General features: G+C 40.2%; 1 protein-coding gene across 1 annotated transcript in view; it reads right to left on the bottom strand.

Moving 5' to 3' along the window:
• Window positions 1-19128, bottom strand: part of BARD1 (BRCA1 associated RING domain 1) — a 67921-nt gene that overhangs the window by 34901 nt on the left and 13892 nt on the right. The window contains exon 4 of the mRNA XM_075000921.1: window positions 9653-10698. Within this exon, the coding sequence (XP_074857022.1) occupies window positions 9653-10698 (1046 nt within the window). The remainder of the gene's footprint in view (window positions 1-9652; window positions 10699-19128) is intronic.

The raw sequence follows: 19128 nt of genomic DNA, 5'->3' as shown, positions 1-19128 counted from the left end.
TACAAAAAAATGCTAGCTTTAATTTTTATTACAGCAAAATTTTGCTGTTGTGGACAACTGTCAACATGTACAGAATGAAAAATGGCAAGAGTAAAACTAAGAAACTATATTTTTCCGTTTACAATGGAGCTGAGTGGGATTTTTTTTCCTTGGAAGTAAGAAAAAAATCTATTTTGTTACCTAGGCTGTAAATGGAACTTCTCTTTGTACCACTGGCAATTCACAATAAAAGTGGAGGGAATGGAAGAGGAGCTTTCATTTTGATTACACACATGCACAATGACTGAACAGCTACTGTCCATCAGGATTAGAAGTGATGCATTAAAAAAAAGCTGTTTGTGGCCTGGAGACTGACAGAGGAAATACAGCCAGAAATTAAAGTTTAAATTTACAGTTGCAGGGCATGTTATTAGACCCATAGAAGTTATGTCTTCTACACAGTGAACTTTGAAGAGGTTCTTAAAATGTTTTAAATTGCTTGACAGTGAATACTCACTGCAAAAGAAACAAGCAAGGAAAAAATAGACGTGACAAATCTTCAATCAGCATACACGAGGGACCCAGTCTTGCCAGAGTCCAAACTCCAATGGCGCCCCAACAATATGCTTAAAAACATAATTAACTTTAAGCGCACACTTCAGTGGGAGCACTCACGTGCTTCAATGTAGTCAGGTGCCTCAAGCAGGTGGCTTGGTCAGGGCCAGAGTACTCAGAAGTACTCAGAAGCTGGCAGAATTAAGCTGCAACTGAGGATCTGATTCTAATATTAACCATCTCCAGTTGGAAAGAATGAAGAAGATGTGTGATTATCTATTCTTTGACAGTGTTCACTGGCTGTGAAGAAAACAAAACAGGACTCGCCATACATATATAAAGCCTTTGTTGCAAGAGTACCATCTCATACTCACTTAAAGGGCACGGAGAACTTGCTTTGGCTTTTGAAGTAAAATGACGATCAGGTGGCAAATTATTTCCTTGATTCTGTATGTTTTTGTGACACTATAGTAAGTCATCAATCCCTCTACAACACATTAATTGCAGTTAGGTATGATACCACTAAAATATTCTGTGCCTGTTTGAGCTTATATTAGCAAAGGCTTCCTCTGCTAAGGTTAATGGAAAAAAAAAATGGCTCCAGAGTCAAAAGTATTAACGTGACCTGCCACTACACAACACTAAAGATTTAAAGATTGCTTGGGGCTTCAAGTACAGACAACTTGGCTGTTTTGTTTCATCACACTAACCACCAATCCACCCTTAACAACTTTTTTTTAAAGATACAGAAAAGAAAACCAGTTAAAGTACTTGAATTGTACAGTATTGCGTAAGAAATTCATTTAAACATTAATTTCTTATTCCTTTTACTTTCTTTTAATAAAGAAAACCTTGTGTAACACTTTTTAAATTGCATTAAATATGGTAACAAATGAGGACAGTTATCACAGAATAGAGAACAAAGTTAGCTGAGATGAGCTGGAGCTGATGTTGAAAACTGATGTTTCCTTTAGACGAAAAGACAAAAGCCAGAAAAGGGCATAGAAAAGAACAGCAAAGACAGAAAATGATGTTTCTGTGGCGTTCATGCTTACCTGCAACCTACTGCCCTGAAACATGTACAGAACAATTCTTATCAGCCATTCTGAGACCTGGCAAACTTGGAACAGCATCAGGTTGCTGAAGATACTACTTTGAGCTGCCTCTGTTTGCAGGCTCACAGCAGTGTTATGAATCTCTTTCCTGGGTGGTTTTACCAGACTTACTAAACAGAAGTCAAGAGAGTTGAGAGAAAAAGAAGGTGGAGATAGCAGGAACATGACCTGGAGAGAGGTCGGGGGGGACTGTGAAAGCAAAGTCCCCAGTTTCATATTCTATGTGATGCTCATGATATAGCCAAGGTTCACAGAGATGGTAAGAAAGGGACCCAGATGATATTACCCTGACAGGTCAGGACATATCTCGGAGCAGTACAATGGTATCATGATGGATTCTTGGGTCCCAACAGATGAAGAGGTAACAGCAGATGATGGTGAAACTCAACTCTTTGCAGTCTGCCCAACCCCCAGCATTAAAGCCCCCAGAAGTCCATCAAAGGACATGATGGAAAATGGGCAGAAGAGCTCATCCCCTCATTATTTTATCCACTAATTACTCCGTGTTTACAAACACCATTAATTTCCAATTTCATCCTCTTTTTGTTTACTAGTTATGATCTTAATAGTCTTTGGGTGACATGACTAATTCGGTCTCTTACTTTTGTGGACTTTTATGAGCAGTTTAATGTAAATTGGACTTCTGTGACCTTGATCAATTTAGAGTACAGGTTTCTATCCAACAGAGCTTTTGGAAAGACTTGGGATTCTCCTACTTAGGAGAATACCGCCTGATGTTCAATATGTTTAAGACGGGAAGAGGTTAGCTAGTTACAGCCGACATAGTGAATAAATGGAGAAGGGGGTACTGTTAGTGAATGAATAGCACCCATAGAAAACACCTAGTTTGTGTACAGGATGAAAACCATCACTGGGTGTTTATGGGACAATTATCTGCTGGACACACACCAAGCCATTTTAAGCTGGTTACCAAGGCTTTGAATATCAGCAGTGAAAAATTACATCGTGCTGGTTCATCTTCACTCTGCTACAGGCTGGGCAAGCTCCAAGAAGCACAGCAGCATGGAAGACCTTGCAGTGACTTGTCCACAGGTCTAAAAAACCAGTATTGCTTTGGTTTACATGGAGAAGGATATTTTCACAGCTATCACTCCCTCTTGCCCTTCTCCCCTGACCCTCTTAAAAAAAAAAAAAAAAAAAGCACATAGATCCACAGATGCTGATGGCACTTGCCCAGTAAAGCTTCCCAGTTGGCATGGGCAAGTGGATTTTTCAAGTCCAAATAGCAATCGCATCAAAAGCTCGTAGTACGCACAGATGGTTAAGAAAAGCAGCCAGCATTCCACTAACTATTTTATAAATATTCCCCTTTTTCTATTTCTAGTTAATAAAGATATTTTGCAGCTTTTTATAGTATCCAGTGAGTTAAATTTAATGGAGATGATAAATTCCAGGATGGAAAAAATAAAGTGCAATGAGAATTAGAGTATCATATATAGAAGACTGAAGTTGATACCCAGGAATAAGTCCACAGAACTCTGTTCCTGCTTCCTATTTTCTAAAGCGGTGGTGTCCAATAGAAATGTAAGGATCGCCACAGGCCTCCTCCCTTGGCCTGCTCAAAATAAATCCCCCCGCCCCCCCAAAAGCCAGGCAGCCTCTCACGCCATGCAAACTGACAGCGACTCACCAGAGCTACTGGGCCATGCGAGCCACACTAGGCTGTAGCCGGTGGACCATGCCACGGCAGGAGCCACATGCACCATGTCTGGAACCATGCGGGCCAGAGCCACAGGAGCAGCTGCTGCTGCCACAGGTGGAAGGCGCTCCATGTGTGCAGCTCTAAAGAGATGCATTTTGCCACACCATGGTGTCCAGTTCGCCACATGTAGCAAATTGTATGCATATTGGACACCACGGTTCTAAGGTCCCAAATGATTTTACTATAATTGCAAGTCAAAAAAAGAACCTAATGCCTGAATTCTAAGGAGTGAGCTACCTGATTGTTAAAACGCTGATTTCCCCCAACCCCAAGCTCTTACTGCTTTCCCACGTCTTACTTACACACTTGCCTTAAACGAAGAAGATGACAAAGAATTACAGCACTTAAAGTCATTGTGAATGCTCTGATAAACTTTAAACAAAACAATCAGCACTTCATTTCTGATTTCTTTAAAATTAATTCCTCACCAGCAAATAATTTAGTGAGTAACGAGCACGGTGATTCAGCTTTACATTTATAATATAAAACATCCAAGAAGAGTAGAGCTTCCATCTCGTAACTAAAACAAGCCAGAGAGCGAGCACCGGAAAAAGCAGTATTTGTAGAATGCTGGAAACAATTTTGTATTCAACACTAATATTTCGGGAAAATTGCTGTGATCATGGTCAGTTTTTGTATTTCTAAATTCCTTATTTTAAGTAGTTATGACGCTTTTATATTTGCCTGAAAAACATTAAAGCTTTCAGGTGTGGATTTCATTTGAAATTATTGTCTGCAATAGTCTGCTTCGTATAACTACAGCATTTAGATTTAAAAGGACAATCAACTTTAAATCTGGCCAATTTCAAACAAATTAAAGGCTATAGCAGGTATTGCACCTGCTTCACAGTTACCCTGCCAATTTATGATGTTTTTCAATCCATTTCCAAAATTCTTAAAAAAAAAAAACCCTGAGCATTCCCAATTGTGGCTGCATGAAGCAGCTTTATGTGGCTTATGCACTTAAATCCACTACTTTTCTTACATACACTAGCTTACCCCACTAAAAATACTAAGTTTTGGGGACAGATGAAGAGCCTGGAGGGTAGACGTACTAATCCTAGTCTCAAGAGTACCATGGAAGTAGGTTGATAACTCATGTGTCTGGAGCTCTCTAGAAACTCAGCCCTACAGGACATGCGATAAAGGTCAGGGGCTCAGATAGATGTACCGAAGTCTTGACAGCACATAAGCAAGTACCATGGAAGTAAAAGGTACAATAATGCAGATGAAACGCAGATAAAAATTGAGGATTCCTGAAACACAGATAGATGCCAGATAACGTTTTTGGGTTTGTTTGTTTTTTTTTACTAGCACTCAAAACAATTCCATACTGTTCTATGCTTTTCCGTCAATTAAAATAAAGTCACCTAAATACAAGCAAATTGCTTCCTACTCCTGGTACTGAAGATAAAGCAACAAAACAGCAGATCGACCCGCTGATGGTGGATCTTTTGGGGCACAAAATGATGCTCATAAGGGTCAATGTCAACCACTATACTCCTTATGAGAGGCAAAGAATAAGAAAGGTCGATGGGAGAAACGCTCCTGTCAACCTTCCACTATGTGGACAGACATGGAAGTAGACTGCCGATAAATCAATTTTAGCTATGCAACTGGCACAGCTAAAACTGCATATCAGTGGTCAACTTCTATGTCTAGTATAGACATACTCTAAGTGTGATAGCTCTGTGCTTAGCTGCTACTCATTTAGGGCAGAAAGCTCAAACGCTCTTCTCAACTAAATGTGCCATATAATTGTGTTGTCCTCCTCCCACCCCACATTTCACCACTCTTTCCTCTTGCTGGACTTTACACCCCTGCTGCTTTTGCTTAGGCAACCTTCCTTAGTCTCTCTTACCCAGTTTTCCTGCAGCTTACAGGAGAAACACATGCAGATTCTTATCTGAAGGGAAGTTTATGCAGGAATTTTACACAATACTTGGGCAAATTTATAAGCAGCTATAAGGCGAGATTAGCTACAAGGCAAGAGGTGCAAGTTTCTGTGTTTTAATCACCACATATGTAGGGCAGTCATTATCTGATCTAATGTTTGGTAATAAAATTTAGATAATTAAGATGTGGCAGGACTGTGATGGAGTGGGGTTTTTCCCTAGCCATTTAGATAATTTTAAAAATATAAAAGGCCCCATTTTTCACATTAAGTACTTGCAAATTTTACCTTTAATGAGTATGTAGAGTAATAAAAAACATGATTTCTATTCACTAGGCAAATAACTACATTCATCCTAATTTATGAAAGCAGTTCAGCATGAAGCTCATCCACACTATAACCTTTCTTTTCAGACCTATTTTGCTTTTAGTATGTTTATTATTTGTACAGAAGTAGCAAATGGGAAAGAGCCTCAAAAGCTTCCAGATTCAATTGATTTGGAATAGCACAAAACGCTTAATTTTAATGCCTAACACTGTTAATTATCTCTCTTAAAGGACCCGAAAAAGAAGAACTTAATTAACTTTCATTAAATGCGATGTATTAGGGCCTACAAGTTAATGAAAATAATATGGATTTTATAATTAATGAAGTTCCAGAGAATTTAGGTCTAATTCTATTTTTTTTTCTGTAAAACAATTTGACAAACATGAGTGGATGAAGAAATCAAGAAAACAATATTAGAAAGAGTGAGGAAAAACTTTAGCTGCTTCTGGAACTGAAACTGCTGATTGGGCTACTTTACATGAATTAGTCCAAAACTTTCTAATTTAACCTTTCCTAACTTAGGGATTTTTACCACACAGAAACTCTCTCATTAGGGGATGGGGGGGTGAAAAATTCTCCCTCCCCTGCACCCAGTTCCTGTGTACAGCACATTTCAGCACAGTACTTGCTAGACAAGCTTCTGGCACCAGGAGCTACAAACCCTTGTGGAAGTGGCTTTCCAAAAGCACTGGGAGACCTCTCCCCCAGCACTGGTGTCACAACCACACTGCCACATTTACACACTGCCAAAGAAAGCTTAATATTGCAGGTGTAGACAAAGCCTTCACCCCTCTTACATGAGAAGTCGAGTACAGAGATTATTTGGTTCCGTTTCTATTTGTATTATGATGGTCACTACATGCACTCACAAATAAAAACACTTGCTGAAAGATCACAACATAATATTACTTTCTTTGACTCCAGAACCATTATCTCTGACTCCAGAACACACACAAGAAAGCCATGCCCTAAGACAGAGATGCACAATTCAACCCACCTGTTTTTTTTCCCAGACTGATCACTGAAGACATGAACTGCATGCTTTTCTATGTGCACCTTTGCCTTCATCCAAGACCCAAAAACCCCTTAAAAACTTAAAACAAAGCATAGCATTTTCACAGTTTTCAGTACACTACAGCTGGAATTACAGAGGTTACTAGAGCCCTGCAGCAGCTGCAGTATGCACACCTAATTCAGTATTGTTCCCACCCTGCAGATTTTACAATCTAAATACACAAGACAAAGCATGAAAGAAAAAGTATCTTCATTTTACAGAAGCAGAAGTGAAGCACAGGGGAAAAAAAAAAAAAAAAAAAAGTATGTTTACATCACAGTGTGGCCATATCCAAAATGGCTAGTTAAGAATCACACCAGAAAAATCTGTGGTAAACTTGGGAAACAAACTCTGATCTTCTGAATTTAGTTGCATGTCTAAACCACAAGACCATGATTTCTTTAATGAGTTTTTGAACTTAAAGACGGTCATAATTATTTGCATTAAAAACACCCACTATTACTAAAGAAAATCAGGGAAAATGTACCAATACTAATGATGAACAGCACTAGATTTCCTTTTCAGCTCACCAACTATAAACATCAAGAAAACAAGATATATCTTGATAACTACACCCTACTGACTTCTCTTGGTTTATTGTGATTCTCATAATAAGCTCTATAGCTGCTATTTGCCATCTCAATAATACACTGAACACATTGCAATCTTGAAGGAAAAGTGTGAGAAGGCTGTCAAGATAGGTTGAATTTCAAATCAAATTTCAGGACAATAAATTCTATCTGAATCCCTTAAAAAAATCCCTTGGCGATACACAAGCATAGTTTGAAAGCAGCATTTTAATAATAGAAGTTGAGTATGCTGAATTTGTGAACTGAAACAATAGCAAGCCATCCTTAGAGCTTGCAAGTCACTAACTCCTGTACATAATTTTCTCCCCCAAGGGTAATTAAGGATAAAAGATTTCAAACAGAGGATTTGGTCTCGTAACCGAAAGGTTCTACTTCCACTTAATCAGATGGAAGAATTGCTTCATAAGAAGCAGGTGAGAATTGCTACAGAGACTCCATGAGAGGCAGAAAAGTTATTTATCAAGGAAATTCTTGGACTCAATGAAGAGAAATGCTGGGCATCAGTGTGAGGGTGTTTCCAGGTATGTCAGTTCTAGAGGTAAAAAAGACATTTTACAGATAAGACTTTGTTTATATGTATGATTTAGCATAAAATAGATTGAAATGCTACTGCATGAAGCTTAAGTTCTCTGAAATGACCACAGATAACATTACCTAAGTTTTCCATATGTGATATTCCTCTGCCTGATCCCTCAGAAAGAAAACCTGAGGCACTGTACCACAGAAAATAAACACCTTCTTGAAAGAGTATCAACTTAAAAAGGTCACTTACGTCCAACTGCTTTACCTGCAATTATAAACATCTACCAGGACTACAGCCAAAGATAAAGATGAAAAAATATCCCTCTCTCCCCTTCTTGTTTATTTACTAAGCTTGACAACAGTGACTACACAGGAGTCAGTTAACTGACTATATGCAGTTTTCCTATTTGTGTGGGTCTTTCACACAGCAACAAGGAAGGGAGGGAAAAAACTTTTGAAGAAATAAAAGCATGGAACTGTAACACCACAGAGCTGACAGAGGGACTCACTGATTAAACACCAGGGAAACTGGGAAGTTTGCCCAACAGATGAATGAGCATTGTGTAAATGCAAAGCATCACTTAAAAAAAAAAAAATCACACTGAATCCAGGAGTACCAACTCTCAGTCTCCTGGAATAACCATCAGATCATCCACTCCCACAGACAGGAACACAGCACAGCAATCCAGATACGCAGCACCCCACGTCTATCTTTTAAACAATTATGACTGAATTTTTGCCCCCTCCCCCCTTTTTATTTATTTATTTTTTTTAAACAAAACGCTAGAAAGTCCATCTAACAAATGATTTTAGAAGTGATCTTAGTGCTGCAAAATCAAGGTCTCAAAATCAGGCAATAGTAATGTTAAGGTAGTCTTGTGCGATATTAATTGTAGTTAAATAATCTAGTTCTAGTGTGGATATGGGCATTCAACATCCAACCAAAAATTTGTTAAAGGCCATCTAGCAGGGTAGACATGAAACATCCACAATAAGCCCAAAGCCAGTGTCAATCATACATACAACTTTTGGGCATATACTTTATTTTTAGACCACAATTGACATCACTCTCCTAAGAATCATGTGCATGACCATCCTTGCTGATGTTGGAACGGACATAGAAATCTACAAGGGCAGTATTTTGCAAGGACCACAGCTTTGACATCAATTTGGTGAACTCCATGGTACAGCTACACATCAAAATTAAGACCCACCTCCTGCAAGTGTCAGAGTCAAGTCAACTGAATCAGCCTTGCAGGGTTTACGTTGCGTGGAGCTGAAGATAGCAGCTTGGCCCTTCCCTAGGCTGAGCCCTGGAACAGAGTGGATGGATCTCAGGGTAGGCCTACACTGCCACTAGATACATGTAAGCAGCCAGATAATTTGTACTACAGGACTGTTTAACCGTGGTGTGAACATTCAAGGTTGGGCTGAAGTCAGAGACCTAAGAACTTGCAAGGGTCCCAGAACGTGGGCTCCAGCTGGAGCCCGAATGTCTATGCCACAATTCAACAGCTTCTTACCCAAGCAGAAGTGAGCTAGCATGGGTCAGCCACAGGTATTTAACTGTGTTGTAGACAGACTCTCAAAGGCTGAGTAGAGGGAACATCTACACTCCTATTCTTAGCTCCACACCACAAGACTGAGTCAGTTGACTCCTGAGTTTCACTGCCACAGACCTTTTTCATTGGGCGGGGTGGCAATACAGACACACATACCCTTAATATACCTGGTGAGCTATACAAAGAGAGAACAATAAAATTGGCGCTACCCCCCCAAAGTGACATGGAACTAATGTTGCAATCTTAAAGTGAAAGTCAGAAAAGCATTCGCACTTCTCTTAAAGTGACCACTGATCCAATGTCTCAAACCAAAAGAATACGACAGTCCTACCTTAATTGAAGCAACATGAAGCAAGGTCTCTCCTCTATGATTCCTTTTGGTAATTGTATTACTACTAGGCGACTTCTTCAAGAGTGAAGGGCTGTGTGTCGCTTCCATTTGATGGTGAGTATTCGAAGTGACTGGAGTAGGAGGAGTGTCTGAAAGTGAAGGGCTATTTATTTCTTGAAAAACTGCAGAGCTTCTGGTCTTTGACCATGCGGCACCAGTACGTTTAAATGGACGAGAGGAGATGTGAGTTGGAGTTCCATGTTCAGTGGCTGCACAGATTTTAACAGTGCTCAAGACAGCTACCTCAGCACTGCAAACTTTCTGGTTGACTGAGCTTATATCACCACTCTGCCTGCTTCTTCTCAGTCTTTTGGAACAAGATACAGTGGGGGACATGGACTGCTGCCTTCCACGTTTTAAAGGAGTAATTTCATTTTCAGGTGGCAGAGATTTCTCTGTATTACAACCTTTCATTGTACTCACTTGTGCAGAACATGTGACCTTAATGTTGTCTTTGTCCTCTGTGGGGTTTATCTGTGTAACCATTTCCAAGCGTGGCTCACTTCCATTCTTAAGGTTAATTCCTGTTACAGACTCCTGATCTATTGTCTCCTCCACACACTTTGGTTCTGGACTGCATAAAACTAAAGATTGGCTGCAGAAGGTCACAGTCTTCTCTTTCAATTCATTTTGGGTCTCCCCGTCAGTTCTACTGCCCTCTTTCTGCTTTTTCTTCTCTATGCCCCACACTTGGTTGATGTCTGCTAGACTCTTTTTCTTCAGATTTTTCTTTGATCTGGGTAGTGGTTGCTTGGTCATCTTAGAAGATTTCTCTTCAGGAGGAGAAGGAAGGAAGTCATAAGAAGACTGGCCCAGCTGAGTAATCTCGTCATTAGTTACCAGTGGATTCTGCTTCTGAATAGTATTATTGTTTAGGACACATCTTATCTTCCTACTCCGTGGGCTGAACCACATTTTTATCTGCCTCTTTTTAGTTCTTGTTTCATGATCAGGACCTGGTGATGTGAACATTTCATCTGCAGAATCTGGTAGGAAAGAGGGATTTTGTATTTTAAATGAGCTCTAAGGCCAAGATCAGCTCTAACTGTCTGGATAGAGAGTTGTAAATCAAAATTTATGAAACTATGATAAATGTATTACTTTCACTTCAGTGCATTAACTTGCCAGCCATAATGTCTTCTCCACATATTCTATATTTAGAATTAGTAGCAGTACTCTCTCTAACTCAAGCGGTAGTCAGGTTTATGGATACCAGACACACATTTCCACTCACCAACAGAAAGGAGTCAGAGAATTTCACTTTTCACAAAATTCACATGAAAAAAAACTGCAAAAGACAGATCTGTCGAAAAACACTGCAGTATAGCAGTCTAATGCCAAAACCAATAGCTCCAATATTCTTCAGAAATGGTATAGCAAAACAAGATACTTTCCTGTATTTAAACTCCTCTATTTATCCCTTCAATCAAGTAGTTAAATTTTTGAAGATTCGATTTAAAGAGAAACATGTTATTTGGCTAAGATTCATTTAATAATATAACCTCAGGCTAGCTGATTAAGCATTTTAATAACTAGTAATAACTACAGCATATAGGCCTGATGGTGATCAACTCCAGCATTATAGATTCTCCACTTACTGTAAGGAATGGATTTGATGGAAATGGGGAAAAAGTTAAAACTGAGACAAATCTGATAACTAGTTAGCCTACATAAAGATCTGAGATCCAATTTTGTTTTAACAATAGAATCTAAAAAAAAAGGAAGAACTGGACTGCAAACAGATGCACAATAAGAAATGAAAATACTTACATTCATTTTTTCTTCAGTTTACAAAACTTGCAGAGCTACTCTAAAATATGTAACTTGATGTAACTATGTTTCATCTCTATGGCAGCTCTATGGACCAGAGGACAAGAGTGAAATAAACTTGCAGGAGTCAGTGTAAAGATTTTGGACCAGGTGAGATTATTTATGACACGTACAGCCCAGTAAGACAAGCCTTTTAGCAGTGATGGGCAACGTAGACTAGTCAGTGGGCCACAAGAGCAGCTCGCAAGATTTTTGTAACCAAGCACGTCTCCTGGGATATGGAGTAGTTTTGCTAACTGCACTCGCATACCTAGAATTTGTGCGACATGCAGAGTGAACCACAGCAGCGCTTTGATAGATGCAGAGGAAGCACACGGCTCTCACAGGCAACGTTGTAGGCAATCCACATGCACCTCACTTCATTTGCCCTTGCTGTACATGCATGTCACTTTAGCAGTACTAGTAGGAAAAAACCCTATGTGCATAGCAACCGCATGAGTGAGCAACAGTAAACAAATGTCTTGTGGGCCATGCATAGAGCCCTGATGGGCTGCAGGTGGCCCACCAATGTCCCAGAGACACCATGATGACACATTGTCGCTCAGCAGCACAGATTCTAAAGCGATATTAATACCATTAAACATGTGCACAGCAAGTTGTTCTTCAGAGGTACCACTTGTGGCACTAGCAACGCTTGCAAACGGATTACAAACATTCTCAAACTCATCTACAAGCTCCTGATGGCAAGTAGAGGACCGTCTGGTCACACGGTACTGGGACTCCTCATTTTTATTTTAAAATTGAAAGAAGGCCAAAAATACACTGAATACTATCCTAGTGCTCTTCCTGTAAGCACTTACTCCAGTTGCAATAGGGATGGTGCAGGATTGTGAATAGGAGGGGATACCTTCGTAAGACTATTAAAGTGTGATCTACAGCAGGATTGTGCAAACTGGGGGAGGGGGACGCAGCACAAGCGACGTCCCCCGCCCCTTCTCACCACTGCCTGCCAGATAAGCAGTGCTGCTTACCTCCCGGCCTCCGTCTGCCAGCTTCATTTCCAGTCCTGTCGGCCCCCATCCTCGACCCCACGTGGAGCCCTCTGCAACCTCACTGGGCCAGGCTGACCTGTACTACCAGCCATTCAGTCCCCAATGTGGCCACTGTCCCTCAGGAGAACTGGAATCATTTCCAGTCTCCCAGCCAGAGAAAGCTGGGAGACAGCTGAGTGGGGTTAAGCTTCTATGGGAACAGCCCCTTTGATCAACTTTTTTTGGCGTAATAATGTCGATCTTTTATTTTGTTCTTTTGTCTAACTTTGCCCAGGGAAGGCTAGAGAAGGGCAGGCAGGGGGAGGAGAGCAGGTTCTTTAAACTATAGGGAGCTGTTCATGTTTTGGTTTACACGCCCTCCTCCCATCCCCCCCAGTCTGGAGAGTGCATGGGACAGGCTTTTGAAATATCAAGATAAAGAATCATATAAAGCAAGCGCTGTCTCATTAAAAATTTGTAATATGTTCCTCGTTTTCTGTCTGTATATTTGCATTTATATACTGATTAACAACATTTTTACATTTTACATACTTATTTTCTTACACTGGCTAAAGGTTTTTTACGTGACCATAACTGACATTTCAGTTAGTTTGGATTTTATTAGACTGGTTGAGTGGCCCTGGCTAATTGCAGAGCCAAAGATGGGGGCCCAGCATAACAAGCTTGCTCACCCCTGGTCTACAACGTGAAAAAGTTTGAGTACTACTCAATTTCCAGACACCTACTTGCCACAGACGAATATAAAAAATGAGCCATAGAAATTTAGCCTGCCTACCTGAACCCTCTCCAGAGGCTTCATCTTTTAGATGAACAACTGGCTAGAAATATCAGCTCTCATTGAATCTCTTTACTTAGCTACTGGGAAAAATGTAGCAACACTCCCTCTCCTATGTAGGGACTCTCACAAACAAGTGCCAACCCTCCTCCTTTAACACATCTGCAGAGTTCTGCAAAAGGAGACATTCCTGAAACACTGATCCCTCATCTCCTCCTTTCAGTAACCCATTCCCAGATTAATGTGTTCAGTAGGCAAGGACGACAATGAACGTCCAATTCTATCTGCAGAAGGGTGCTCACATGAATCTATGTTACAGCGTAAGAACTGTGTATTAGCTATGAAAAAGGAAGTTCTCACAGTTATTTAAACAAAGAGGACATTACACTGAAAACTAAAAGAGCACTCAACTAAGTCTCCTACAGACAAAAGTTGCAAGCAGATTTTGATCTAAAGGAATCATATGCTGCTTCCAAGATAGAAACAAAAAGGCAATACAATCTTAACATTAATGTACAAGGAAGCTGTATATGTTTAGAAGTTAATACCAATTAATAATACTTAATACTACTTGTATGAGCCTCACCAAAAAATTGAATTGTATATGTGATAGGAGAGAGATCAACTTAACAGACTTTGCTAATTCTTGCTAACTACCTGAGACATTAATAATGTAAATAAAAAAAAATCCATTTTACCTGTATTAAAGCCAGCCTATAATAGTTCTATCAAATTTTCTCTTGATAACTTATTTGCCAAATGTAATATCCATATACATTATAAATTAACAGAATCATCTCTATTCACCAAGTCTGGTTTATTTTCACATAATGAAACAAAGTTTATTAATGCTGACATTTAAGAGAACTCAATTCTGTGAATTTTAAAATGATTCAGACTAGACAAAAATATTATGAGGTAGAGAGAGACATCACTAAAGAGTTGCATATTCAAGTTTTTGCTGTAATGCAATAATAAACTGAAGAGGAAAAAGAAGCAATTAGCAAATGTGTCTCAGCTATCATTAATCTGCATCAAAGGAATATAATGATGCACATTGTGTGTCTTTCAAATTATTCTCCATTATGGGTTTCAGAACAGAAGTTGAGAAATCTCTTTGACAAACTAGTCCCTTATTAAAAATCAAAGGGAAGTGCTTTGGTACCATCTGTGCAACATTAGTGCCTTCACTGAAGAATGATTATTTTGCAAGTTAAGTATTCAGCACTGAGAAAAAAACAGGAGAAATTCCAGCTATTCAAACACTCATCTTTAGCTATTATGAAAAATGTCATAGCATCACAAAATGCAGTATAATCTGTTACAGAAGGCATCCGATAGTTTCCCCTCCACACCAAAATATGAAAAACTAAATCGTGATCTATAAAGACTTATCAAAGTTAATCTCTTTTGTAGCCCACCAGCACCAACATATACTTAACAGGATCTGTGCAACACCTGTAAAGTCTGGTTTAACATAAGGGAAAGAGAATTTTAAAAGCTTTCAATTTAACTGTTAGTCTAAGGTAGATTGTGTTATGAAGAATAAGGTAAAATTATCTATAAATTGTCAGGAAAATTTATGACAGACAGTCTCTTCTCTTTAAAGTACACTGAACATAGAAAATCTGCTGAAGTATTTAGAAGCTAATTTTGAAAAGTATTACTGTAAATCAGGCTTCTTCATCTCTAGTATGCCACATATGTCCATGGTTCAATGAGTTCTTCTTAATTATCCACCTTAATTATAGTAATTATATACTTTCTAGTAAAATGCAGGTAATAAGGTTCACTTGGAGAGGAAATTGTCAAATACAGTGAAGCAAAAAAGCCTTGCAACTCTGGGGGATGGCAGAACCGTTAATGACAATAATTCAGAGGAACAGTTTAGATCTTCCTTCCCAGTGGAAAAAAGGACTTTTGCATTTCAGGACAGGGAGAAGAACATTGAAAGTCTAATTATTATTAACATCTACGGCAACACACACAATACTTAAGGAGAAGAGGTTAGTAGAGAAAAGTTTTTGTAGTTCAAGGAGACATCTGCACAAATTTTAATTCTTCACGATGCAGAGGCCTGCATGTACAGACTTAGAGAGCATGAAGACAAGAACACAGTTAAGGTGTAATCCTACCAGACATACAACATGCTTTAATGCCCAAATAGAAAAGTGGAAATTGGTAAGCAGGCACACTACCTGATTTTCTATTACATGCTCCATTTTGTGCCCTATATGGTGATAATCAAGTCCTTAATATGACAATTGATCGTATTCAAGATTTTATATAATACTTCCTTAGCTGGTTAAAGGAGCAGCATCACAGATTCAGTGCTGGCTAAACAAGATAAATTCTTCGGGTATTTTAATTCTGAATTTAATTGCATGTGAATTAAAAAATTAACTGTCCCATTAACACATTTAATAAGTATCTTACTACCTACAGGCAGTGGCTTATACTTCCAATATTAACTAATTTTTCTTTTAGGATGTCAAGATTAGTCTTTAAAATGTAGCTCTTCCTTAGCAATTGCAGATTTGTTCTATTACAAAAAAAAATAAAAAGAGGACTAAAAAGGGCACTTTTTTGTGAGAACGAGAGAGCCGGACACAAGCTAAAAAATCAAAGTTCTCCACTTACATCTCCATATTACCAATCACTCAGGGCTGCTAGTGTCATATGCAGGCCAGCGCCTGCACCTCCCCTGCAGGTGGGGGTGTGCTGTAAGGGGATCGACTATGGGAGCAGAAGCTATGGGGAACAGGAGCACAGCAAGACAGGGAGGCTCCCCTGCCACCTCAGAGGAGCGGGCAGAAGGCCTGGCCAGCAGTCAGTGATGTGAGCCTGCCGACTTGAGAGTGCAGGAGAAGCTGTGGCCGGCCCTACTGCAGTCCAGAGAACAGCTACGGTTTCCCCTTCCACCCTTCTCTCCAGCCAGAGGCACAGCTACCTGATGCTCCTCCTGAATCCTCCAGTCTACAGGCTCACACAACTCACCAATGCCTGAGAATGGCTGGTGGCTGGAGCTGTTGCTGAGCCCGAGCCAAGAGATAGGGGAGCTGGTCAGGGGACAGGGCTGGCCATTGGAGCCACCATGAAATCTGAGGCAATCTGGTGTCCCAGATTTTGTATTGTCTGATACAGGTGCATAATTTACTTATCGGTAGTCACAGACCTGCAGCCACTGAGGCTGAAGGGCACAGAAGCCTATAGAGATCTCACTACTTTGATTTCTTGTCTACTAGAAAGTATGTTGCGTAAAACTGTGTCGAGATCCCAGGTGTAAAGACAAAACGATGGTCTCTCACAGAAGTTGGTCCAAGAGAAGGAAAAAAAAAGACCTCACCTCTCTGATACCCTGGAATTGACACTGCTCCAACTACATTACATACAAAGGCTGGTTGTCTTATTTAAGGCACTGGACTGGAAGTCAGACATGGGTCCTGCCCATAGCTCTGCCTCAGACCTCAGGCCACCCAATGTCTAAAACAAGGGCTTAAAAACATCCTTGCTTTCTCTCACCCCATCCTTCTTGTCCATTTAGAATGGAGGCCTTCAGAACAAGGGTTAACAGGTTTTAGAGCCACAAGTGCAATGGAGCCCAGACATCTGCTGAGGGCTATACATACTAAATAACAAGAGGCCCCATATACTGGGTCCCACTTTTTACATAAAGTTCCAATAGCAGGAGTCCAGATCAGGCACTTTCTTCTGTGTGCTGAAAACTGGCTCAAAAACAACTATTTCCCATTGTGAGTGGTTCACACCTGGGACCAGGTGGCCTAGTAGCTAGGCCCCCGGCCAGGGCCTGTTGGGTGGGTCTTCAGCCCCAGCTGAGGGTCTATGGGTTAAGTTTGGAGTGTGGCCCCAAGAATCTAGTGCCCCCTTTGGCGGAAGAGGTGTTCCCTGGGGGAGTGGGCTCTCCACTCCCCTCAGTGCCTGGGGGAGAGTCCTGGGCTGCACCCTCTGGTGGCAGCTCTGGCTCGAGGCCTGCTGCCTCAGAGCCAGTTCCTGGCTCTTGGCTGGTCAGCCCCAAACTGGGCTGGCTTCCTTCCCTTTATACCCCGCCAGGCCTGACACTGGCCACAGGTGAACCGGGGTGGGGCTGACTGAGCCAACAGGCCATGTTTAACCCCTGCCTTGCCTGGCCTCCCCCTCACACTCTTACACCCACACTTTGCTGTATTTGCATCCATGTGCAATAGCCGAGTCTCCTGCCCCTTTTGGCACAACCACCTTCCTGCACTCCACTCAAAGACTGCCCACAAAATTCATTTTTGTCTACCATGCTAGGGTTGCCAAAGATCTGCCTACAAAGAGAGCTTGCTCGTGATCTCCATCCATCCTCAACAACATGGAGAGTGCCCCTTTCCAAATAACTCCACATACACATGCGGAAGTAGAAAGTAGACTTTGCTCAACTTACCTTGCTACACGCACAAATGCAAAAGGCACAACTGCCAAAAACCCAAAAATCTGCCCCTTTCTTATTGCCACAGGACAAAAATCTGCCTGAAAGTAAGCCTTGGCATGAGGGCTACCTTTTTGTGACTTTACTATAGTTACTCTTTGTAGTGCCTTCAGTAACCCATCTGGACCCCTACAAAATGCATTGATCTGCACTGTGTAGTTTACCACCACAATCAAAAAAGTTAAATCTTGGAAAGACATGAATAAATGTAACTCTATGCTGCTGAGGCAGGTCTACTAGGCACACATCTATGGGAACTGACAAGTTTCCAAGGGCAAAAATGAATGGCAAAACACCCTAGATTACCACAATTTCTAACTCTTCAATTCCTGCAGCCTTCTACCATTCATCATTAGATGAAACATAATAATGTCTATTTTCACTTGATCAATCCCAGCCATCTAGTTGTACCATCCATTGCATCTATGACAAACTATATACATCCCTCAAGAATGTGTTTCCCTCAAGTCAGAAATGAGAGTAATAAAAGGTCACTAATAATAATGGAGGAATCCTCCAAAAATAAAAAATGAATCACCACGCCATTTTATATTTTAGTGCTTCTGCTACAACAGCACTGAATTGTTTGTAAAAATACAGTGATGATTTAAAAAAAAAAAAAAAAAAATCAGATTAAGCACAATAAAGCTAGAGTTTCTCCAAGACAAATACAGTTATATCTGAAATATTTCCCTGAAATTAATTTATCTGTTACTCTGGTTTCCAATGCACAAGGGAGACTTTTGCATAAACCTGATTTTTAAAATACATTTCATTCCATTATTCTTGCAATTAAAGCCACCATACAGGGAAATTTCAGACCAAAATAACCTCGTGCGTGATTTTCTGCATTCACTTTGACATTTGGAGTACCATTAAAGTTCACTCAACAATCATAAAAGGTTGCTTCTCAGCTCTGACTATTATTCTTCAACATTGCACATCAAAGTGCCTCAAGCCAGTTACCTCAAAAGCCTTCCCGTCCCATTATACCCTTAAAGAACTTCACCCCACTTTAAATAGTTCCTCTAAACCCTATTAAACTGTCATCCACGTTTTCTACCTTATTATCGCTTTTGATTACCCAGAAATTTCAGCTACAAAAGAAAAATTCCATATTTACTGTGAGACATGTCCTTTAATGTCACTGTTTCAGTGACATCACAAACCAGTATTTGCATGTCAAAGTGATTGTAATGTGAACCTTCTCATGGAATGAGGTTGGTAAAGGAGAATCTTCCACTTAGATCACCAATGGACAACCGAAAATAGGGAAAGTGAGTCTGTGCTCAAGAAAGCTCATGCTCAAAACTTTTCTGTTAGTCTATAAGGTGCCATAGGACCCTTT

The sequence above is a fragment of the Carettochelys insculpta genome, chromosome 8 (genome assembly GCF_033958435.1).
Source record: "Carettochelys insculpta isolate YL-2023 chromosome 8, ASM3395843v1, whole genome shotgun sequence".
NCBI classification, from domain to species: Eukaryota; Metazoa; Chordata; order Testudines; family Carettochelyidae; genus Carettochelys; species Carettochelys insculpta.
This window is presented reverse-complemented; position numbering and strand designations above follow the sequence as displayed.